The 25,481-nt window shown below is 38.5% G+C and overlaps 1 protein-coding gene across 3 annotated transcripts in view; it reads right to left on the bottom strand.

Moving 5' to 3' along the window:
* Positions 1 to 23,115: 23,115 nt before the first annotated feature.
* The window catches only part of LOC111157831 (transmembrane protein 117), a 470,551-nt gene continuing 468,185 nt past the window's right edge, over positions 23,116 to 25,481 (bottom strand). For 2 of the 3 annotated variants that reach the window (XM_022519505.1, XM_022519504.1), the window contains one exon: positions 23,116 to 24,856. In XM_022519505.1, the coding sequence (XP_022375213.1) occupies positions 24,210 to 24,856 (647 nt within the window). In that variant the 3' untranslated portion in view covers positions 23,116 to 24,209. The remainder of the gene's footprint in view (positions 24,857 to 25,481) is intronic. The other variant, XM_022519503.1, reaches the window with a different exon arrangement.

Below are 25,481 nucleotides of genomic sequence, written 5' to 3'. Positions count from 1 at the left end.
CTAGATTCTTTTCCTGTTTTCTTCAAGAAGCTTTACATATAGGTCTATGATCCATTTTGAGTTGTCTTCTATAAATAGTGTATGGGTTGCATCTAGATTCATTTTTTTGCATATGAATGTCAAAATTTTCCAACACTATTTGTTGAAAAGACTATCCTTTAGCCATTGAATTCCCTTAGCTCCTTTCTCAAAGATCAGTTGGCTTTTTGGGGGGTTATTTCTGGGGTCTCTACTCTGTTACATTAATCCATGTGTCTGTCTTTCCCCAACTACTATGACATCATGATTAGCCAAAGAAGCTTTGTAGTAAGTCTTGCAGTTCAGTAACTTGAAGTCTTCCAAATTTGTTCTTCCTCTTCAGTAGTCTGATGCTATTTTAGTTCTTTTGTCTCTCCACACAAACTTTAGGATCAGTTTGTTAATATTCATAAAATAGATTGCTGGGATTTTGATTAAAATTACTTTGGATCTGAGTATCAAGTTGGGAAGAACTGACATCTTAGCAATATCTATGGGGTATTGCTTCATTTACTTCTATCTTCTTTGGCTCTTTTATCAGAGATTTGTAGTTTTCTATATGTAGATCCTTGACATATTTTTTTAAGATTTAAAATTTAAAATTTTCCATATACTTTAGTATTTCATTTTCCAGGAGCTATTGTAAATGATAGTGTGATTTTTATTTTAAATTCCAAGTGTTTATTACTGTTATATAGAAAAACAATTGGCTTTTACATATTGACTGATTATCCTTCAACCTTGTTAAAAATAGTTATTTGTTCTAGGAGGAGTTTTTTTTTTTTAATCAAGTCTTTGGGGTTTTCTACAAAGATAATTATGTTATCTGCAAACAAAACAATTTAATTTCTCAGATTGTATAGATTTAATTTCCATTTCTTATCTTATTGCACTAGCAAGAGCTTCCACTATGATGTTGAATAGAAGTAGGGAGAGGGGACATGCTCATCTTGTTCTTAATCTTAGGGCAAAAGCCTCTTGTTTCTTAAGATTAAGTATGATTTTACCTGTAGATTTTCTTGTAAATATTCTGTCAGGTTGAGGAAATTCCTCTCTAATCCTCATTTGCTGAGAGTTTTAACCATAAACGAACATTGGATTTTGTCAAGTGCTTTTTTTGCATCAATTGATATGATCACATGATGTTTTCCTTTAGCCTATTAGTGTGGCAGATTACATTGTTTCATTTTCTAATGTTGAATCAGCATTGCATACCTGGGACAAATCCCACTTGTTCATGGTGTATAATTCTTTGTGTACATTATTGGAGTTGACTTGCTAATATTGTTTGCATCTCTGTTCATGAAAAATACTGGTCTGTAATTTGTAGTTTTCCTATTTTTAATGTCTTAAAATTGGTTTTGGCATTTTGGCAGTAATGCTGGCCTCATGGGAAAAAAATATGAAAGTTTCCTTGGCTTCTATTTTCTGGATGAATACTGTAGAGAATTGATAAAATTTCTTTCTTGATTTTTGGTAGAATTCACTATTAAAACCATCTGGGCCTGGTGCTTTCTGTTTTGGAAGGTTTTTAATTATTGGCTCAGTTTCTTTAACAGATATGAGCCCATTAAAATTATTTATTTACCCTTGCATGACTTAGGCAGTTTGTTTCTTTAAAGACTTAGTTGACCTTATCTATGTTGTCAAATTTATGGGCATAATATTGTTCATAATGTTCCTTTATTATCCTTTTGATATCCATGACAGTAGTAGTGATGATTCCTCTTTCACATCCAACAGTGGTGATTTATGTCTTTTCTAATTTTTTCTTTGCTAGTCTAACTGGAAGTTTATCAATTTTATTGTTCTTTTCAAAGAACCAGCATTTGGTTTTTATTGGCTTGGCTATTAATTTCCCATTTGCATTATCATTAATGTCTGCTTTATTTTTGTTATTTTTTCTCTTTGCTTTATGTCTAAATTGATCTTCCTTCTATAGTTTCTTAAGAAAGTTTAGATGATTGATTTTAGATCTTTCTTCTTTTCTTATATATGCATTTAATGCCACAAATTTCCCTTAAGCACTGCTTATGCTGCATTACAAAAATTTTTAATGAGGGGCACCTGGGTAGCTCAGTGGGTTAAAGCCTCTGCCTTCGGCTTAGGTCATGATCCCAGGGTCCTGGGATCGAGCCCCAAGCTGGGCTCTCTGCTCAGCAGGGAGCCTCTTTCCCCTCTCTCGCTCTGCCTGCCTCTCTGCCTACTTGTGATCTCTATCAAATAAATAAATAAAACCTTAAAAAAAATTCTAAAAAAATTTTTTTAAGTGAGTTTAATTTTCATTTTCGCATAGTTCAAAATATTCTTAAATTATCTCTTGAGACTTCCTTTTTGACCCATGTGTTTTCCTTTTTCTTCTTCTTCTTTTTTGTAATCTCCAAATCTCTTTGGATTTCCAGATCCCTTTTTGTAACTGATACTTAGTTTAATTCCATCCCAATTTGATGATGTACCCCCCCTTTAGGCACCTTTACAGATAAATGTAGTCTCTAAATATTGAGATGATGAAGGTTAGCTGTTAATTATGCAGTAAGTGTAGAATGTTATAATGAAAGCAGATCTTAAATTCTGCCACACACTTAGACACTTAGACATTTTCTAAGCAGGCATAAAATGGCAAATACAACTTCTCTTGTAATCTTAATGATAACCCATCTCTCTCTCCTCTCGTAGGTGACTTACTGCAACTTGTATGAAATGTTTATCTGAGGCAAGTTAAACACTGTTTTAGAGGCAGGATGTGGTCACCTTTCTAGTAACCATCAGAATCCTCTGATCTAGTGGCTGGACCCCAAGGGTCCTCTAGGGATTAAGTTTCCAGTGCCCTCTCTAAGAGTATAGGACACAGGATTTGCTAGGCTTTTATTCTGGGTTTGTGCAAATATGGGAAAAGTCATTACAATATCCTCATAACTTAAATATTATTATTTTCACCAATGAAAGCTCATTCTGGCATTCATTATATAATACAGTAACATCAAATCAGAGATCAGCATAGTTGGAACACTATAAAAGATACTTTGAAGTTGTGGCCTTTCTGATCTAATATTAACTTCTAGATGACCACCCAAGAGATGACAGTTTATATCAGGACAACTTACTGCCCTGGAAGGTACTTTAAGCAAACATACATTTGCATCATACTGTCCACACTGAAGTATTTTAAAGTAAATTTCATATATTGTGACACCAAGATCTGGAATATGAGGACAGGAATGGTTTTGAGGAAAGAAGAATAATTTGCGTATGTAAATCCTGACATTCTACAAAAACCTATAGCTGTCCATAATTTTTGACCATTAAAAACAATCTCTTTTCAAATTTACTTTTTTTTTTTTTTTTTTTTTTTTGCTTTTCTTTGGTATCAGGTAAAATCCTCTACCAAGAGAAGCATATAGCACAAGCTAAAAGCAGTTTTTTGCTAGCCTTTTTTCTTGGGATCTGCATTTGAGAAATTTGGGTTTTCAAAGGAATAAAAAGGTAAGATCACGTCAGAGCAAAGACTGGCCAAAGACACATCACATTCCAACATGTATGAATTTTAAGTGTGTTAAGTCTCACAGAATTCTACAAAAAAATAGAAGCATACAAGATTTTTGTAATCAAATTTGATTCAGTGAGACCAAGACTTCCTCACATAAAATTTTATGAAATGCTTTATGGGGAGGGAGGAAAGCGTGAAAAATAATTACGGTTTGTAGAGCCATGGCAAAAGACCACAATGGCATAGGCAAAAAGACAGAATGAGCTGACCTGCACTAGAATCCTCTCTCTGATATCTCCCTTCCATGCCTCCTGCTATCTTCCCACCCTACCGCTTATATGAAGTACAGGTATATAGCATATACATGTATCATTTATGTATCTATAAATTAGATGTATTTTTGTATCTATACATATATTTATGTATCCATATATATGTATAATTTATGTATCTAGATGATTTATGTATCTATAAATTAGTTGCCCCTCATTTGAATCTCCCTTACTGGTTCTGCAACATTGTCCAACTTCCTGAACTGCTCTTGATCTCAGTTTCTTAATTTGTTATGTGGAAATAGTTAACTGTGTCTATCACAGAGATTTTGTGGGGTTCAAATGACCTGATGCAAGTGAAGGGCTTAACAAAGGGCCTGGCACACAGTAAAGTACTTCAGTACATGTTAACTGTTATCATTGCCAGTGCAGTATTGGGTGAGAGTGAATTCAAAATTACTGTAGTAAGGAGCTAGCTTCTGCATTTTCTATTTTGGGTAGATGCATCAGTTTACCTTGAAGCAGACCTTCTGTGTTTAGGTAAGTTGGTGGAATAGTTCTTAGTTGTATGAAGGTAAGGCTGATTTCCCTTGAGGAAGAGGGACTACATTTGGTAGCCTGACAAGGGAAGTTCTTCTCAATGCATCTTGAAATGTAGAGGATAGTAAGTATGGGGACAAGAAGCCTCCTGGGAGGAGGGGGATCCTCTATCACCCTTTTTGAGATTCAGTATTATCGGAAAGTCTATGATGAATTCCTGATTTTTGCTAATCATTTGGTAGGAAGGATCAAGGGCCTCAAAGAGGTGTCAACAATACATAAATAGAGAGTCTAGACTCAACACTGAGGTAAAAAATGCTTTGGAGGCAGGGCTGTTTGCAGTCCATTGTGATGCCAAGGCTAGAGGACTCTGAGGACCCAGCATCTTGTCCACTGCGTTATATGCTTTCTATAGACAATGGCCCTGAACATAAGGATAACCCAAAAGATTTTTACCTTGGGAATTTAAGGATGAGATATTTCTCTTGAAGCTTCTTCTTTTAAGGACTATACATTCTTTTTTTTTTTTTTTTTTTAAAGATTTTATTTATTTGTTTGACAGAGATCACAAGTAGGCAGAGAGACAGGCAGAGAGGTAGGCAGGGCAGGGGGCAGGGGGAGATGCAGGTCCCCCACTGAGCAGAGAGCCCGACGCGGGGCTCGATCCCAGGACCCTGAGATCACGACCTGAGCCAAAGGCAGAGGCTTGACCCACTGAGCCACCCAGACGCACCAAGAACTATACATCTTAAGGGACATCTCAGCAGTGTGCAATGTGGCTAAGAGGAACCAATTCCAACAGCAACCAGTGAAGAAATATGGCAATGAAGGAGAATAAGGATAATGGAGTAGGCAGGTTTGCCATTTCTCTTACATGCACATGGAGCAGTCTTTAGGGGTAATAGTTGAAGAGAGAATACCTCAGGGAGGTGTTACTGGATTCTAGATAATAGGGGCAAGCAAGTTTTAAGAAATTAGTTGGGAAGATAAAAGGGATAAACATATATTAGGTAAAGCTGACACACCACTTACATTGTATTCATCCATCCATCCATCCATCCATTTATTATTCATCCATTTATCTTTTCATCCATTTGGTATATATTTATTGAAGGTGCTATTTAAGATAAAGAGCTTTATAAATCATGTTTGGTTTTTTTTTCTTTTTTGCCATTGAGGGGCCAATAATCCTATTAATCAGACATGTTTCATGGCAGCATATGCAAGAATATCATTACATTTAATCTGTTACTGTCTTGCCCATGAAACATTGTATACTCAGAAACTCCAATCATCTTCTTAGCACATGTACTAAAATGTTTCCTTCCTGGAGGGGAGGGGACACGCACACACACAAGCCTTGTCTTTAATAGATTCTTCGAATCTTGGAATGATAAATTGTCTATGCCAGTCTTTGGTTTTAGTGTAGTGACTGTTTTGGTGTGGAAGTTTGTTTTGCAAAATAAAATAAAAGCCCCATAATATACTACTTGGAAAAGAAAACCTCAGAAAGCATGCCCTGGTGGGTTCTTCCTCATCTACCTTTGGAGAAAATTCAGTATCAGATTTGGTTCCCGTGGAAGTATTGCTTGTCATTTCTTCAAATGACCACACTGGAAGAGGTACCTATGAGGAGGGCTTGCCTAATCACCAAGTAAGGAATATCCACCCACTGCCACATCAGCCCTTATGATTCTAGGATAAATGAATTCCCACCTGTCATGGATGATCAGATTTTTTCTGTATCTGTTTAACAAGGGTAATATTAAAGTGCAGTGAAAACAGGACTATGTTTGTGGATCTGTTTTCTTTGTTCCTCTGCTAATCTTGTATATTTGGCTTTTTGGTCTCAAGATGCTGCAATAAACATGTTTTTAGATGCAAGAAGACATCTGATCCAGTATTTCTTAATTAATGTGATCTTTTTAAAAGTATCCCAATATCCTTAGGCTGTCTTATAGCACCTAGACACAATGGAGAAAGAGCTTACTCGCTTATTTAAAAATTCCTCTTCATAGCACAGCTCACTAAAGTAGTCTACTAATCAGCTGTCAGGCAGGCAGTTCTCCCCATAGCTTTTGGACAGCCCCAAGGCTCACAGAAAGATGGTGGAGAGGGTCAGGTTGACAGATTGTTTTTGCTGTCTTAACGAGCATAAATTAACTGATTTTGCTAAAAAATCTCTCTGGATTATGACAGACAAAACATCCTTTACAATATGATGTGTTTTCAGTGGGTAGCTCTGGTTTCTTCATGTAGAGGCTGCCAATCCAGCCTGCCTGTTCTTGTATATTCCTACTTAATTTTTTTGCCATGATGACTCATCAGCCTCAGCAATTCCCTGAAAACAGAAACACAAGAACAGAGAAAGCAAAGGCAGAATATGTCATATTTTTGTTGTTGTTTTGCCTAGAGTGTCCAGTGGTAGAGACTAACATCAACTGCTGAGTCATTTTGTCTACCTAGTTAATTCCTCTTGTGTAATGAGCATGGACATATGACACAAAGACCTTCACATTTTGTGATCATGCCTCTCATGTACATTCATATGCTCTACAACCTCTGTCTAGCTTTCCAGGCCACTTACCACAATCTGTAAGTCCATATATATTCCAACCTTGGGTGACTTTTCTTTCCACACAAAGTATATAACCAGGTAAACCAACCAAAGCACTGACCATTAGGAAGAATTTCTCTTTCCAATGTTTTTAAGGCCATCCCTGAATGAGCCATAATAGAGTTGTTGTCCACTTTCAGCTGATACTCATATATCAAGCCAAGCCATCCATAAACCAAGCTTATTTTGTTGTTGTTGTTGTTTTCCCTTCTGTATTACTCATTCATTTGGTATCTGCTATATGTTCAAAGGGGTAAGGGGACGTTTACTATTATAGTAGAGATGGATACTATCTTAGTACAGGCTGCTATAACAAGCAAACGTAAACTGGGTAGCTTCAGCAACAAATATTTATTTCTCACATTTTTGGAGGCCAGGAGGTCTAAGAACCAGGTGACAGCATATCTGGTATGTGGTGAGGGTTAGTTTCTGGTTCATAGACAGCCATCTTCTCTTAAGATCTTCAGATGGCAGAGAAATGGATCTCTGGATTTTTTATCTCATAAAGGTGCATATTCCCTCATAGGGGCTCCATTCCCCAAATCCCATATAAACCTCATTTTAATCTCCTCTCCAAATCCCCACCTCCAAGTACCATCATGATGGAGGTTAAGCTTCAACATAGGAGTTTTAGTCCATTCAGTCCATAGTAGATGTCATGGAGAGATCTGGCCTACCTAATCATGTAGCTTATGTGTGCTCTCTGGTCCTACTTATGCTTGATACCAGATGTACCACTTTAATCTAACAAGGAACTGTTCCTCGACCTGCCCGTCCTTATGACTGGGATTGACAGTACCCAGCCCATAAGGAGCAATTGAGTTACATGGTCATGTGGCACAGCACAGTGAGGTGACCCATCTCTGCCAGGGACTAGTTCCATGTCAGGGGCTGTTTTTCAAAAAGCAGTATAATTCTCTGCTGCAGAGGGCGTAGTCTTGCTCCAGAAACCCAGGGGCTTGGGTTAAGATTCTCTCAGTGGGGCATGGCACAAACTCCACTCAGTCTCTTTTCTCACCACTGATACCTCCAATAATACTATAGGGTCTTCAGATCTTATGGTCCACATGGTGGCAGAATTGCTTGCCCCTCATGTTGGACCTGCTAGAGTCCTCTACTGTTCTAGGCTTGGATCCTTTTAATTGCCTGCTATATGGCCAGGAGCTGCATATCTATATGTGGAATGTAGCCCGTTCATCATCATGTTTCCCTTTTCTGTGGTAGGTTGTGCAAGATACATTAATTTGGAGGGGAAGTTTCAGAATGTTCTTAACCACTGGATCCCTAAAAAATGTATGACTATGTCGAGGCTTTGAATTTTTTCAGGGCCCATATCCTACCCTATGGGACACATATTTCTTACCAAGATCTTCTGTATGCTAGCCGTCTCTTGCTCATTGGCCCCTATAAACACAGTTTCATTGATAAAATGAATAAGTGTCACATTCTGTAGGATGCCCAGATGATCTGGATTTCTTTGGACTATGTTTTGATGTAAAGATACTCCTGGAAAACACTATATAAACAAGTATTTTTGTCTGATCCATGTGAATATAAATGGTTTCCGATACTCTTTCCTGATTAAGATAGAACATAATGTGTTTGTGTTGCTCCAAGAAAGGTGTGTCCCTGGGCAATTTAGCTTTTTGTAGCTGAGGTTGACTCTGAGGTGCTGAGAGCTGGAGGTGACCTCTGACTATGTCCCCTGCGGCTGGGCAGCAGGTCCTTCGCAGGTGATCTGGGAAGCACATCTTCACATTCACCACAAGTCATGAAGTATTGGTACTTGTTGGTATTGTTGCTGTTTTTTTTTTTTTTTTTTTTATAAGTATTTATGGAATTAAGTTTTTGTTTTGTTTTGTTTTAAGGCAGTGGCCCAGATCTGGAACTGAAACACAGGAATACCTTTCTACTTTTTATATGTCAACTGTATATGTAAACCCAGACATACTATTTCTTTATATCTAGGCTTAGGTTAACTTTTAAAGAACAGTACCTATTTCACTTCATTATAAGAGTTGAAAACTTTGCAGATAACCTTTCAGTCCCCACAAAGATCTGAGTTATAGAAGCCTTTTCTGAGGTTCTTGTATTGGATGGCCCCACCCACGTTTGCCACCATTTCCCTATTAGCACACAAAATTAAAACCCCAGTTGAAACAGGGCCTGTTTTGTGTGTCATCCTCATTCAAGCAAGTGGTGAGTAATTTTGTCCAGTTGTGGAGAGGGGACCTAAAGACACCAAAGTCAAAGCTAAATTGATTTAATTATCTTATTGTATTGATGTGGTCTTGACATCTATTTTTTTTTGGTCAGTGATTTTTTTTCTTTTTTTTTTTTTTTTAGAAATACACTATATCTACTGGTACCATTTCCTACTTAAAATTCTTCAGAAGTTTCTCTATCTTCGGAAGAAAATACAGAGTCATTGTGGTCAACAGTCTGACCTCTGGCCACCTCTCCCATCTGAGAGGAGGAGCAGAGAGATAGGAGTCAGCCTATAAAACTAGAGAAAGAAATATACTTTAAACATATGATCACGCATTTAAATAACCATTTAATTATGTTATGAGAAGTACTGAAATGATTTCTGTGCTTGCTTTTGTTTTGTTTTGTTTTTTGAAAGTACCCTGTTGTAAAAGCAAATACTATCTTTCCTGCCTTAGCAAGGCATTGTTTTCTGTCATTATTTCAATTCTTTTCTTTTTGGGGGGCCTGGGGGGAACATAAGAACATTATTATATCTGTAGGTTCAGCTTTGTTTAGTCACCAGTGACCTCTACCAAATCCAGCAAAGTCTCTAGAGCCCCATCCTTAGTAGTAAGATTTGTTCCTGTTTGTGGAGTTTGGTGGGTATTTACCTGTTATGTTGCCCCATATGGTGTGTCTGGTGGGCGGGGCTACAATACACCTTGGTCTCCTGTCTGCAGTCCAGCTCTACTGGGATCCTGCCCTGAATCCCGCACCACTTAAATGGAGGCCCAGTGGCCCACAAAATACAAATTCCTCAATTCCTCAGCTCTGGCTGTCACTGTGCTCCTCCTTTGGGCCTCTTCTAGGAATGTTTTTTTGCTTCAAATTCATCAGGTTCCTCTGGAACCATGATAGTACCTTGACAGCTCAGCAGTGTCTGCTATCTCCCCCACCCCACTCCTCCCACTGGGTCACTTGGATAAAGAGCATTTTTTGCCTTCTTGGACAGCTATTCCTTGACCTTTTCAAGTGGATGAACCATACAGAGAAATTAAATCTTTGGCCCTGGTTCCTGGTTTCCTCAATGTCCAGATTTATTACTCTGTTTTGGGGCTTGGGCTGTGACACATATTTAAAAACTTAGGTTAAAAAAAAATGTCTCTGTTCTGTCCTTCAGAAAGGGACAGCAGAGAGTAGGGCTGAGGGTGGGATGGAGTGGGAAAATAGCTTACTAGACTGCCTTGAGGTAAGATGTGACTGATGACAAAAAGGCAAGGAGATAGAGAGGACAGGAGACATGTCTTCCCTCATTTTTGCCCTCCCCCCCAAGTCACCATTCTGTGCTGGATTCCAGGCTGGTGAAGCTGGCTTGGATACTCACACTTAGATCCCACACTATTGATTCACTTAGGGCTATGTGCCAGCTTTCTCTTTCAGCCCATACAAAACTAATCAAATTAATGGATGCTGCTGCTGGTTCTCATCAAATGCCATTAAAATATAACTCTTTCATGAATAATTCTAAACATTGACTCAAAGCAATTGATTACAAGAACTATGTAGTTCAAATGGGAGGAATAATTGATGTTTTCAACGTGTAAATAGGCTTCTAAGGAATGCAGAGATACAAGTTACAGAAGTACAGCTATAATCACAGTATTTGAATTTTAGAGTTCCTGACTTGTGTTTATTTTCCAATTTTGGCTTTCAGAAAACTCGTAAAATCTTGCAAAGCAGTTGCATCATCTCTCTTCACTCTGTTCAGTCTTGCCCATGGATTCACTGAGTGCTTGGAGTCTTCCCTCATAGAGCTGCAACCTCACAAAATTATGTAGAATGAAGTAGTATTTTTTTTTTCCTGAAAGTCTGGTATCTCAGGATACACAATCAGTGATTATGTAACTGTCTACCCAGTCAATGCAAATATGTAGTAGAAGTAGCTGAAAGTTGGGCAAGGATATAACATCCCATCTCAGGAATGAGACTGGTGGACTTCCAGCTGCCACTCTGATTTGCTCCTCTTTTTAAAATTATCTCTCATGCTTTGTGCTGGTTTGACTCTTGGTACCTGTCTTGAGACTCTCATACTTGAGGAAGAATTTGGATACATTTTTCTGGCTTGATTGTGGCCTTTCTTTTTAATGAGATTTTAAAAAAACTTGCTATCCTTACCCCTTGTCAATGGTTAGTTTTATATTTCAACTTGAGTGGACTATGATTAAACAGTGTATCTGTGTGTGTCTCGGGGAGCTTGTTTCTGCGTGAGATTTGCATTGGAATTAGTGAGCTCAGTAAAGTAGACTGCCCTCCCAATATGATTGTGTATCATCTGATCCATTGAAGGCCTGAAAAGGACAAAAGGCAAAGGAAGGTGGAATTTGGTCCTTTTTTCCCTGCCTCACTGTTGAGCTGGGACATGTCATTTTCTTTAGTCCTTGGATTGGCATTTATATCATTGACTCCCTTGGTTTCTAGGCCTTCAGACTCAGACTGAATTTTCTGAGTTTATAGTTTGCAGAGGACAGATGTGGAACTTCTTTGCTTCCATTATCTCATGAGACAGTTCCTCATAATAACCTTCATCTATATCGATATCTATTTGCATCTCCTATATCTGTATCTACACATCCTATTGGTTCTGACCCTGTGGAGAACCCCGATTAATATTCCCCTCATTCCCCATACAGAATGTAAGTAATGATCCTGTCTCCTACCTAACTTAACTGATTTTATTGTCACAGGCCATTCCCCTACAGTGTTCATAATGGAAGAGATCAGAGAATTTGAGCATGCCACGCTACATAAATGAAACAATTCTAAATACATTGCCTCACTCCTTATATACATATTCATTCAAATTTTATTGAGTTAGAAAGTATGATGCAATTAATGTATAATTCCTCTCACCACCTCAAGTTGTCCTTATAGGCAGAATCAAGGACGTTGTTATACAGACATGTAAATATATAGAGGAATAGAATGTTAAAGATACTAGAATAGATAAAATGTAGGTCATATAGGAACACAGTAGAGGAGCAGTGAGTTCTTCTTTGGAACGTGAAGAAAGACTTATTAAAAGAGGTGATACTTGAGTTTATCCTGGGGGTCATGGTGGAAAAGGGGGGATTCAAAACAGAAGATATGAGCAAAAGCAGAGTGAAATGGTGTAGTAGCTCATTAGAAGAGCAGTGAGTAGTTAAACATGGCTAGATGATTAGACCCATTGGACATTGGGGGAAAAAAGCAGAAAAGAAGTCAGAGGGTCTTGAGTATGAGACAGGATTCAGCATTTTATCAGAATTGATGTTTGTTAGGAAATCACCAAGAGAAATCAAAACTCAGCTCAGCTTTAGTTCCATCCTCAAACCACTGAGCTGGAACTTCCAGGTGTGAGACCTGATTAGGTCTATATTTTGTAAATACTCCCCTGACTAGAAATTTCCCAAATTGTTCCCTGTTCTTTATGCACACAGAGCTGAATGACATTTTCTGCCATAATTTGCAATTAGACCCTGCAACAGAATTTTGCCCAGGGGAATGCAAAAAGTGATATATGTCACTTCCATATATGTTCCTAAAACTTCCTATAGGATCTTCCTTGCCTTCTCTCCTTCCTCACCAGCCAGCTGGATACACAGAAGACCAAGATCCCAGAGTCAAGGACTCACTTAAATGGAATATGTCTGAAACCTCAAGTCACTGTATGGAAAGCCAGCCGGGGTTGCCCAATTTAATTGCAACATGAGCAAGTGAGGAAATTTTATTGTAAAGCTACTGGGAAACTGAAGTAGTAGACAATATTATTAAAAATACTGGTGAGGGACGCCTGGGTGGCTCATTTGGTTAAACATCTGCCTTTGGCTCAGGTCATCGTCCCAGGGTCCCAGGATCAAGCCCCATGTCCATCAGGCTCCTGGCTCAGTTGGGAGTCTGCTTCTCCCTCCACCCCTCACCCTACTCATGCTCTCCCTCTCTCTCTCAAGTAAATAAATAAAATCTTTAAACAAAAAAATAAAACACCACTGGTGAGCAATAAGTGGTAACTGAAAGAGTGAAGTAACATGTTCAGATTTAGACCCTAGAGAGACTGTTCTGATAAAAATATAGAAAATGGATTGCATTGGATACAGGTGAAAGGAAGATCAGTTAAGACTGCACTGCAGTTATCCTGGGAAGAGATGAGGAGATCTCTGCATGGCAGTAATAATGACAGGAGAGTAGACTGATGAGACACAAAGTGGATACAGTCTGTCTCCACTGGAAAGAGACCACTGGATATGCAAATGACAGAGCCTCCTAGTTTTCTGGCATATTGAAAATTCTAAATATTTCTCTTCAAATTCAAGAACATTTTAATTTGTTCAAAGGCAATTTTATAGTAATTTAATCATTATAAAATCTGAATAGTGATTGTTAGAGTTGTCTTTCCTGAATTGGTTATTGCTCTTTGTCTCACCTTACACATTTTGGTTCAGTCAAGAGTGACTATTTTTAAGTGCAGACATTTTCCCGGGTGGTTAGGTTGAAGTCACCTGGACTATCCAGATAAAATAAGGTATTCAAAGCAAATAAGTCTATACTCTGAATGGAAAACCACAATACTGTTTTAATATGTCATTGTTGAAATGACCATGGTATGGCTGAGGTGTTGCCTGGATTCCATGGGTATAGGAAGGTAGGCTCTTCCTAAAAGGCAAGACTGGAGTGACACCCTGATTTAAAAGTGGCTTTCTTGACTGCATCCAAATACAGCTGGGAAGATCTAGAAGTGCAGGGCTCAGGTGTGCCTGTCAGCTTTCTTTGAAATGCTGAAGACACTTCAGGATTTTTGAAAGGTGGTGGATTACTGGCACAATGAGAGAGTCCTGATAAGAGAAGCTGCTAAAGCAATCATAAAAGGAAAGAAATAATTTAAGAATGCTAGAGCAGAGAAAACTTTGAGAAATAAGTTTGGCCCAGCATCTCCAAGGGATTACCACCATTGATTTCAGACAACTTAGCCACTTGCTTTAAACTAAGGAATCTGAACTCCTATTCAAAGTGAAATCTGTTAACATTGTAGTTTATAGAGCTCAGAAGAGAGGAAATTGGGAGCAAACAGCCTAACTGTGTTCAATGGTAGCCTCAGCCCAGAGCTGATGCTGAAGGCAAACCAAGTGGGTTCCATTGAAAGGTGGACACTGAGGGGATGGGTGCCCACACCTGTGATATTACCTCAGATCTGCACAAATCACTGCAGTTTACAGAATTCTTCCACAAAGAGTTTTAGTTCATCCTCTTCAAAACTCTGTGACGTATTACTGTTTGGAGGATAAGAAACTAAGGTTTATAGTGTTCAAGGGACATGTTTACAGAATCAGTGCTTGTCTATCACAATACAGTTTGCTCACCTTGATGACGATTTTTAAAAATAATAAAATTTGGATGGTTTCTTCAAAATATAGTCATTTCTAGAGCCCCTATTCAAATTATGCTTTAAAAATCTGTCCATTAACGGATCATTTTTTCCCTTGTTTGAATATTCTTAACTATCCCACACTTTGACATTTACCTGGGGTGTGTTCAAAAGAGGTCAGTTCTTTCCCCTCCCCCAGGAAAAGTGAAGTCATGAAATAAGCCAATTCCAATGCTGGAAATTGTGTCAGGACAAATCTGTGTTGTGGGTTTATAAATGTAGTTTAAATCAGAAAACTTGGCAATGAACTGAATGCTCTGTCATTTAATTCAACCTTATCTGTTTCAGTCATAAGATGTAACTTGTAAATTCCATCCAGACACCTGTTAGAAATTATTTGGCTCAGATTCTTGAGAGAGAAGAGTTACTAGAAATCAAGCATCTGAACAGTTTTACAATGTTCTTCAGATCATCCTCACCAAAAGATCCTGTTTGAAAGGGATACTATAGTTTGAATGGATCTTAATGAAGATTATAATGGGAATTAATGGGGCTTTGGAATTAAATAAATCTAAGTTCAAATCTTAAGTCTATTTGTCAGCCTTTTGACCATGGGCAAATTAATAAACCTATCTGCATCTTAGTTTTTCTCATCTGTTAAGTAAAATTAACCATATTTACCTTCAGTGGTTAATGTGAGAATTAAATGCGGTAATTTAGGGGCACCTGGGTGGCTCAGCCATTAATCGTCTGCCTTTAGCTCAGGTCATGATCCCAGGGTCCTGGGATTGAGCTGGTCCCCTAAATTGAGCTGGATATCTACCAGACCATCCTGAACACCCACGAAATCAGCCTGAGATGTAAGAAGATATATTTGGATCTCTACAAACAGAACATCTCCAGAGGTGGTCTTGGGGTATGAAGCAGGGAACCATGATTCTTCAGGCAGATATCAGAAGATAACAGAAGGGGGAGGGAGCCTCCAGGATCCTGCGCCAGACCACAAAAGCCTCCCACATTGGGGACTGGGCACAGACTCGCAGACTAATAGCAGTGGGGAAAGTACTTTAGGGCAGCCCCTCAAGGCTGAAACCTGGAACTCGGGGGCACACGTGCAAACTGGCAGCTTGCAGTTCTAGAAGCACAAATGACAAAGACATGCCCAGACCTGGAAGCAAGGGCTGAGAGTCCTGCCATGGGGCACACAACCCAGGATGCTGCAGTTTCAGTAGCACAGAAAGAAATGGAGACATTGTGGCCTGGGAAGCTCAGTGAAGAACAGTGATCTCTCTGTTCTGAGACAGAGGTGTGCAAATGGTCACTTCTGCTCTGACTCTAGGAAGAGAAGTGGAAAGCTGCCTGGGAAAGCCGCCAGAAAACAAAAGCCCCCCAAAACCGGTTTTCATTGAGCCCATTCCCCCAACACACACGGGGCAGGGCAAAATGCCCAAATAGGGTTGCCTGAGTAACAACATGGCAGGCCCCTCCCCTAGAGGACAGGCTGGAAGAACAAGAGGCCAACAATCCTAAGGTCCCTATAAAACGAGTGCATCATGCTTGGGTTGCCGTCAATAATTTGGATTCTTTACCTTCCCTCAACTACCCCTCAACAGAATGATTAAGAGGAGGAATGCCCAACAAAGGAAAGATTCAGCGGCTGTGGCCTCTGCCACAGAATTAATGGATATGGATATAACCAAGATGTCAGAAATTGACTTCAGAGTAGCAATTATCAAGGTGATATCTAGACGATATTAATGACAATATAGAATCTCTAAGGGCAGAAATGAGATCTAATCAGGCTGAACTTGTAAATGCTATGAATGAAATACAGTCTAAACTGGATGCTCTGACTGCCAGTGTAAACGAGGCAGAAGAACGAATTAGTGAGATAGAGGATAAGATGATAGAGAAGAAGGAAATTGAGGGGGCATAGGAAAACCAAATTAAAACCCAAGGAATCAAACTGAGAGAGATTAGTGACTCAAAGAAAGGTTGCAATACCAGAATTCTTGGGATCCATGAGGGTGTGGAGAGAGAGAGGTCTAGAAGATATATTTGAACAAATAGTAGCTGAGAATTTCCCTAATCTGGGGAAAGAAACAAGCATTCATGTCCAAAAGGCAGAGAGGACCCCTCCCAAGATCAATGAGAACAGACTGATGCCATGACATACAATTTGCAAATCTTAGATCCAAGGAAACAATCTTGAAAGTGCAAGGGGGAAGAGATTTCTTACATACAGAAGGAGGAATCTCAGAATAACATCAGACCTGTCCACAGAGACCTGGCAAGCCAGAAAGGGTTGACAAGTCCTATTCAGGGTACTAAATGAGAAGAACATACAGCCAAGGATACTTTATCCAGCAGGCTATCATTCAGAATGGATGGAGAGACAATGAGCTTCCAAGACCAGTAGAAACTGAAAGATTATGTGACCACTAAGCAGGCCCTGCAAGAAATATTGAGGGGGAAGGGTCATATAAAAGGTGAAAGACCCCAAGAGTGATATAGAACAGAAATTTACAGAGAAAATTTATAGAAACAAAGACTTCACAGGCAACATGATGGCAATAAAATCATATCTTTCAGTAATCACTCTAAACATGAATGGCCTAAATGGCACAGGGTTACAGATTGGATAAAAAGACATGACCCATCCATATTCTGTCTACAAGAGACTCATTTTGAACCAAAGGATACATCCAGTCTGAAAGTAGAGGGATGGAGAACAATTTTTCATGCCAGCGGACCTCAAAAGAAAGTTAGGGTAGCAATTCTCATATCAGACATATTAGATTTTAAGCCTAGACTGTATTTAGAGATACAGAAGGGCATTATATCATGGTTAAAGGGTCTATCCAACAAGAGGATCTAACAATTATAAATATCTATGGACCTAGCGTGGGAGCAGCCAGCTACATAAGCCAACTGTTAACCAAAATAGAGAAGTATTGTTAATAATATGCTGATAGTAGGAGACCTAAACACTCCACTCTCAGCAATAGACAGATCATCTAAGCAGAAAATCAACAAACAAACAAGACCTTTGAATGACACACTGCATCATTCCACCCTAAAACAACAGAATAGTCATTCTTCTCAAACACACATGGAACTTTCTCCAGAATAGACCATATACTGGGTCACAAATCAGGTCTCAACAGATACCAAAAGACTGAGATTATTCCCTGTATATTCTCAGACCATAATGCTTTGAAACTGGAACTCAATCACAAGAAAAAACATGGAAGAAATTCAAACACTTGGAAGCCAAAGACCATCCTGCTTAAGAATGTTTGGGTCAATTAGGAAATCAAAGAACAACTTAAACAATTCATGGAAACCAATGAGAACAAAAATACATTGGTCCCAAAACCTATGGGATACGGCAAAGGTGGTCCTAGGGAGGAAATACATAGCCATCCAGGACTTACTCAAAAAAATAGAAAAATCCCGAATTCATCAACTAACTTTACACCTTAAAGAACTGGAGAAAAGCCACAAATGAAGCCTAAGCCATGCAGAAGAAGAGAAATAATTAAGATTACAGAAGAGACCAATGAATTAGAAACCAGAAATACAGTAGAGCAGATCAACGAAACTGGAAGCTTGTTTTTTTTTTTTTGAAGATTTTATTTATTTATTTGTCAGAGAGAGAGAGGGACGGAGAGAGCACAAGCAGGCAGAGTGGCAGGCAGAAGCAGAGAGAGAAGCAGGATCCCTGGTGAGCAAGGAGCCTGATGTGGGACTCGATCCCAGGACCCGGGGATCATGACCTGAGCCAAAGGCAGCAGCTTAACCTACTGAGCCTCCCAGGCATCCCTAGAAGCTTGTTCTTTGAAAGAATTACTAAGATCAATAAACCACTGACCAGATTTATGCAAAAGAAAAGAGAAAGGACCCAAATTAATAAAATTATGAATGAAAGACCAATGGAACAGAGTAGAGAGCCCAGATGGACCCTCAACTCTCTGGTCAAAAATCTTCAACAAAGCAGGAAAAAATATCCAGTGGAAAAAAGACAGTCTCTTCGATAAATGGTGTTGGGAAAATTGGACAGCTAGGTATAGAAGAATGAAACTCAACCATTCTCTTACATCATACACAAAGATACACTCAAAATGGATGAAAGACCTCAATGTGAGACAGGAATCCATCCAAATCCTAGAGGAGAGCATGGGCAGTAACCCCTTCGACATTGGCCACAGCAACTTCTTTCAGGATAGGTCTCCAAAGGCAAAGGAAACAAAAGTGAAATGAACTTTTGGGACTTCATCAAGATCAAAAGCTTCTGCAGAGCAAAGGAAACAGTCAACAAAACAAAGAGGCAACCCACAGAATGAGAGAAGCTATTCACAAATGACGCTAGGGCTGATATCCAAGATCCATAAAGAACTCCTCAAACTCAACACCCAAAAAACTGATAATCATGTCAAAAAATGGGCAGAAGACATGAACAGACTCTTCTCCAAAGAAGACATACAAATGGCTAACAGACACATGAAAAATGTTCAACATTATTAGCCATAAGGGAAATTCAAATCACCAGTTGGAATGGCAAAAATTGACAAGAAACAACAAACATTGTAGAGGTTGTGGAGAAAGGGGAACCCTCTTATACTGTTGGTGGTAATGCAAGTTGGTACAGCCACTTTGGAAAATGGTGTGAAGGTTCCTCAAGATGTTAAAAATAGATCTACCCTATGACCCAGCAATTGCACTACTGGTATTCACCCCAAAGATAGAGATGTAGTAAAAAGAAGGGCCATATGCACCCAATGTTCATAGTAGCAATGTCCACAATATCCTACCTGTGGAAGGAACTGAGATGCTCTTCAACAGATGAATGGATAACGATGATGTGGTCCATATATACAATGGAATATTACTCAGCCATCAGAAAGGTTGAGTACCCACCATTTGCGTCAACATGGATGGAACTGGAGAAGATTATCCTAAGAGAAATAAGTCAGAGAAAGAGAATTATGATATGGTTTCACTTATTTGTTGAACATAAGGAAACATGGAGGACATTAGGAGAAGGAAGGGGAAAATGGAAGGGGGGAAATCAGAGGGGGAGAGGAACCATGAGAGACTATGGATTCCAGGAATCAAACTGAGAGTTTTAGAGGGGTTGAGGGTGCTGGAATGCGTTAGTCCGGTGATGGGTATTAAGGAGGGCATGTATTACATGGAGCACTGGGTGTTAGACACAAACAATGAATCATGGAACACTACATCAAAAACTAATGATGTACTGTATGGTGACTAAATAATAAAAAAACTATTAAAAAATAATACCTGTGGTATATTACACATATTAAATTAGGAATAACACTAATTTTGTTTCTCACTGAAATTGTTCAGAATGTCTGTCATAAAGCATCTGGAAGACATTTTTGTTTACAAGATGTCAACTTTTATATGCTGATAAAATGTTTACAGACTTTGCCCCCACCTTTGTTCTTCCCTCAAGGATGTTCCAGTCTTTATGAATGTTACATGTTGGTTTTTGTCTTGTCTTCTCATGTTGCCCACCCCACCCATACCTACCTCTGTTCTTTGTTTCATGGGCCCCATGTCCCTTCTCCTAGGTCTCACCATTCTCCTTGGGGCAGACACAGAGCAATGTGAGTGCTAGAATGTTTAAGAAACCAATCAACCAGCCAACCTTTCGTGTAACCCCCTCAGATATGTTGAACATCTCTTCTTGAGTCCTGTTAGGACTCCTATTAGGTAGGAGTTTTGGACTCACGATAACTTTATGCTAAAGTTCCACAGGCCTCCTTCCCCTGCCCACGGTTTTAAACACCATTCACACTCAAACTGCCATTTTCCATTTCCAAGACTTCATGGCAGCGACTTGCATTCATGTTCTACCATCTGCCTAACCTTCTCTTTCCATTATAAATATACACTTCTTTTTCCAGTTAGCTTCAACAAGAGTGACTTGTGAGCTATAAATACCACATCTAAACTTCTCTAGTTCCGATTATAATTCAGTTCTAGTCTAGTCTCAGTGGTAGTAAGCCAAATGTTTATGGCCTTGATTCTCTTATCTGTATCAGTTCCCATTAATCATAACCCTATGCACATAAATGTTTAAAAATAAAAATTTGGATAAATGAAAGAAGTGTCAGTTTGCCTGTTGCAAAACTGATTGACCTGCTCTCCCCATTTAATGGCAGGGCTAGCTAATATAGGTTAGAGTTGAATTATGAGGGGCAAAGCTGGAAGAAATCAGGCTGGATAGAGTAGTGAGCCATCACAGTGTGAGCGGGAAGAAACCAATAAAAGCACAATACCCAGCTTGTGGCTGCAAAGCCAAGAGTTTTAATTTAAAATAGGGATCAGTTCAGAGTGAAGACAGTGATAAGCAATGATGGGGTGCTGAGGTCTTAGGTGACCAGGGATATACAGCTAAGGGTGATTTATTAGCATTACCTTTGCCAAGTTTCATATTGGGTTGTGTTGGTGACCCCCAGGGTAGGCAAATAATGTACCAAAATTGCTTAGGGGACCCAGTTGTGAGATAGGACAGTGGTATTGACTCCCCATCCTCAACTCTGAGCGTCTGTGTTGCACAACTTCTTCGACGTTGTCCTGTCAACGAGTAGTGCTTGTGGGAATTATTTATTGTGAAATCTGATGCTATAAAAGTAAGGAGATTTTGTGCCTGGCTGACTCTTTGGGCAAAAGGAATAATTCTTAACATTTCTAATAGGATTCACTGGTGATCTTAGCTGTGCTAAAAGATAAGCAAGCATGTAAGTGGCCAGCATGGGGAGAGTATAACTAAGTATGGTTATATAATATAAACAGGCATGTGGTGATGAGATTTGTGTCTAGGCATATATTATCAGGCATAAATTCATAGTGTTTATTTAATTTTCCATTTAAACTACTAATGAAGTACTCTATAATGTAGGATGCTAAAACTGTGTCAAATTAGTGCAAATTCTATACTGCTTGAAAGAAAATACTGTAATTATTGAACAGTAGAAATGTAATTGTTTATAGTCCTTAAGCATCACTGCAATTAAGGCATCACATTTGTTATGCTTTCTTTAGAATCTGTGGTTAGTGATTTTTTAATCCTTTTGTTAACTCTTCATTTCCTGGGTTACTACACTTTTTTTTGGTAATGCCCTTGATAGTCCAAAAGGTCTAGTATTCAAAAAGCTCTGTAGCGTCATAGTCTGTTGGTATATGACTCAGGATTCAAGACTAAACATAAGTACATGTGATTTTGACTTTCATTTCATTTGCTTATCCATAGCTGGTATAAGTGCTGATGTGATGTGCTATCCAAAAGAGGTAGCAAAAGAAGGAAGGAGACCCATGGGTAGATAAATATGTCAAGATTGGTATACATAACTATTGGAAGCCTTCAAAGATTTGGGTCTTGTTTAAAGGCAATTAAATGCCATTAAAATTCCATTGCTGGAAAAAATTGCCTTTACTGGAAATTATTCTATTTTTTACTAAAACTTAGGGAAACTTTAACGATATATTTTCATATCAGCTGATAGCCAGCTTTTCTAGTCAATCCCTAGAAACACATAAGCATAATGCTCTAGGGTTTGTTTTTTTTCCCCATCCTCTGCTAATTAGATTACATCATTGAACCAATTTTTCCTTAATACCCACCTAAAAATTCTTAATATTTTTATAAGGACTGCATATTGATTATGGACACCTGCTTTCTAAATCAACTTCCTTCTACATTCCACAAGACGACTTTAAGAATAAAATACACAGAGAGTCCTAGGTGGTATTATTTACTTGTCCTAGAGTCAAAAGTTGAATGTTTTGGGGCACCTGGGTGGCTTAGTGGGTTAAGCCTCTGCCTTCGGCTCAGGTCATGGTCTCAGGATCCTGGGATCGAGCCCCACATCAGGAATCTCTGCTCAGCAGGGAGCCTGCTTCCCCCTGCCCCTCTGCCTGCCTCTCTGCCTACTTGTGATCTCTCTTTCTGTCAAATAAATAAATAAAATTTTAAAAAATAGTTGAATGTTTTATACTGTGCAAATTTGGTAATGGCCAATGTTACCATATATAAGCAATAACATGGTAAGTTTCTTCAGACAGTGTGGTCAATAGGTTACCATGCTGAGCTTGAGCTCTGCATCTTTAGTGTCAGAGATATTTATGATTCTAAGCAGCACCAGGCATGGCTATTAAAGGTAAAAGAAACAGCAGGGGCATGGTTCCAATTGCTTAGTAAACAGTTGTAGGAAGATGTTTATTAAAGCTGGCTCTCAAATGACAGATAAATGCATATTTCTGTTATGCATGCTAAATTCAGCATGCTGCAAGCTTAAAAGCAGATCAAAACAGATATTTTAAAAATCATAGAGACAAAATACAGCTATGTCAGTATATGACAGAAAAATAATTTTGCCTTAAAATGATCTCCCCTTAACCACTCATGAACATGTAATCACAATTTATGGAACAAAATTAAAAGCACATTGGGTGTATTCCATTTTTTAACTCATTTGGCATCAAGTTAAAAAAAATTAAGTGAGCCAGTTAAACTAAGATACAAGTGAATCCCTTTATTACAAACAAAAAACTACATCACATAATTACTGATATATAATTTGTATTTATTAATGTATGATGTTTAATTCTTAAAAAAAAAAAGCAAAAAAATGCACACACAAAACAAGCTACTGAATAGATTGTTTCATGCACATCTTTTTCTACCTCACAAGGTTCTGCTGCATGATTTTTAGAGGAGTTCCCTTATTCAGGGTTGGCATATGTTTTTCAATTTTCATTTTCCAGAGCCGTATTTACAGAAAGATGTACAAATATTGTAGATAGTAGGCTGTACAACCCTCACATGATTAAAACTTCAGTTCCTTGGTTTTCTAGTGGTTTGTGTAAATGCCAATAAATTTGAGAGTTCACCCAACTGTGCCTCTTAACCTTTGTTCTCATAGGTGAAGGGCAGGATTTTTAATCAAGTAGCAATTTATCTTTAATTAGGAAAACATAATTAGGTATTATCATCTAATTGCAATTACTGGTTGGAGAAAGCCACATTTCACAAGTAGTGACCCATGCTGGATTATCATTCTCCTAGTACTGAATTTTGAATCACTATTTGTATTTGGCAGATAGCCAAAACAAATTCAAAGGTAATCACCAGGCCTCTGTGCAATCCCACTGTCAAAGTCACAAACTCCACTGTTGAATAGGAAACAAGAGATACTTCCTAAGCCACATCTTGGCTATATCTGTTTCCTGCTAAGACATCAAGTGTAGATCAAAATAATTGTATACAAAAAACCCCATGTGAAGTAGGTTCGAGGACTGTTCCACACTTCGGTTCTGGTACAGTTAAAAACAGTTTAATGTCTCAAGGCACCACTATGGTTGAACATCAGATACACGGGTAATCAGCTAATCTTCTACTATGCTGTAAAGTCAGTAAATAGCTTGTGCAATTGTGAAAAGCAATCTCTAGAGGACTGTTAGATATACGTAGGCACGTGTATTATAATACAAATAGAAAACAATGAGTCCTAGAAAAAGCATGTTGAGCACCGTTGTGGCATTGTTTGTGTTTCTTCACCTAACACTACGTAAACTTTACATTTACAAAAGGAAAGACTAACTTTTTTAAAGTTACACTCAAGGTTGCTTTTTGTGCTATTTCCAAGTAAGTGAAATCTAGTTCGTAGGTGTACTTTTCGAAGTCGTTGGGTCTGGATCAGCTTCTGTCGCACTGGTAGATTCATTCAAGTGCGAGCTTAAGTTTTCTGACGTGAGCTGGGAAGACTTGTACACAATCTCGTTGAAGTCGGACCTGATGCAGACCAAGGGAGGGTCATTCAGTGGGTCTTCCACTGAGGCCTGTGTGTTTTCTCGAGTGAATCCCATGTCCTTGCTATGTTCTGACGGTGATTTTCTTTTCATGCGAGTGTAAGTCTTGTCTTGATTCTCCATGCCTTGCTCATTTTTCAAAAACCGTCCAAAGAACCAAATGAAGAATCCAAACCACACAAAAGCTATCAAACTTGGAACAAAAGCTAGACACTTGACATCAAGGCTAGCCCCTATGAACCTGCTGTGTAAGAACATATCTCCCTCAACATATGTTTTATTAGTCTGAGGGTTAGTGTGATTGGACCTCCATTCCCACGAAAGTTTGGTTCTGTTCAAATCCTTTAAACTTTCTGAGTCTTTCACTGTATATATCTTCTGCCCTGGGCCAATGTACTGTCCATATTCGTGAGGCTTATAAAATATCTGATTCTTCCACATATTAAGATCCAAAATCAAGACAAGAAAGATAATTCCATAGTTAAACCATTTACCTGCATTAAAAAAAAAAAAGAAATACTTCATATTAGTCAAAGACCTATAAAATTGCAATAGGGCTTTCTCCAATAAAATGGAGACAATGACGTATAAGTATAAATTGTTAACGTTTTAGGCCTGTTAGCAATTTTTCAAGATGGCTATGCTGCCATTAAGTGAATTGGCAAAAGATATTTCCTGATTGTATTCTAGACACATGAAAATGTGACTGTGGGTCCCAGAGTCAATAATTTATGCTACTTACACTAACCAGATTAAACCTCCTTGTTTGATAGGCACCACAGCTGTACTCAAATTTGATTCCATATAGGTTATTCTCTAGAACATTTCAGTTAATGTTTACAAACAAAGTTCTAATGACATTCATAGAAAAGTCTAACATATGATTGAACATCTCTTACAGTTTTATAATTCTGTGTAGGCAAGAAATAAATCATTTTACAGTGCAAACACTGCAAGTATATCAAATGAATTCACATTGCTGTTTGTAGGTGACCTGTTGATTAAACCATTAGTTGATGTGATTCAGATCAATAATTCTTGAGCATTCAAGACTTTAAAATAATTGCATTAAATTCTCATTGAACAGAATCCATTTATCAGACATATAAATACAACCAA

Source organism: Enhydra lutris, unplaced genomic scaffold, assembly GCF_002288905.1.
Source record: "Enhydra lutris kenyoni isolate GAN:26980312 unplaced genomic scaffold, ASM228890v2 scaffoldscaffold56, whole genome shotgun sequence".
NCBI lineage: Eukaryota > Metazoa > Chordata > Mammalia > Carnivora > Mustelidae > Enhydra > Enhydra lutris.
This window is presented reverse-complemented; position numbering and strand designations above follow the sequence as displayed.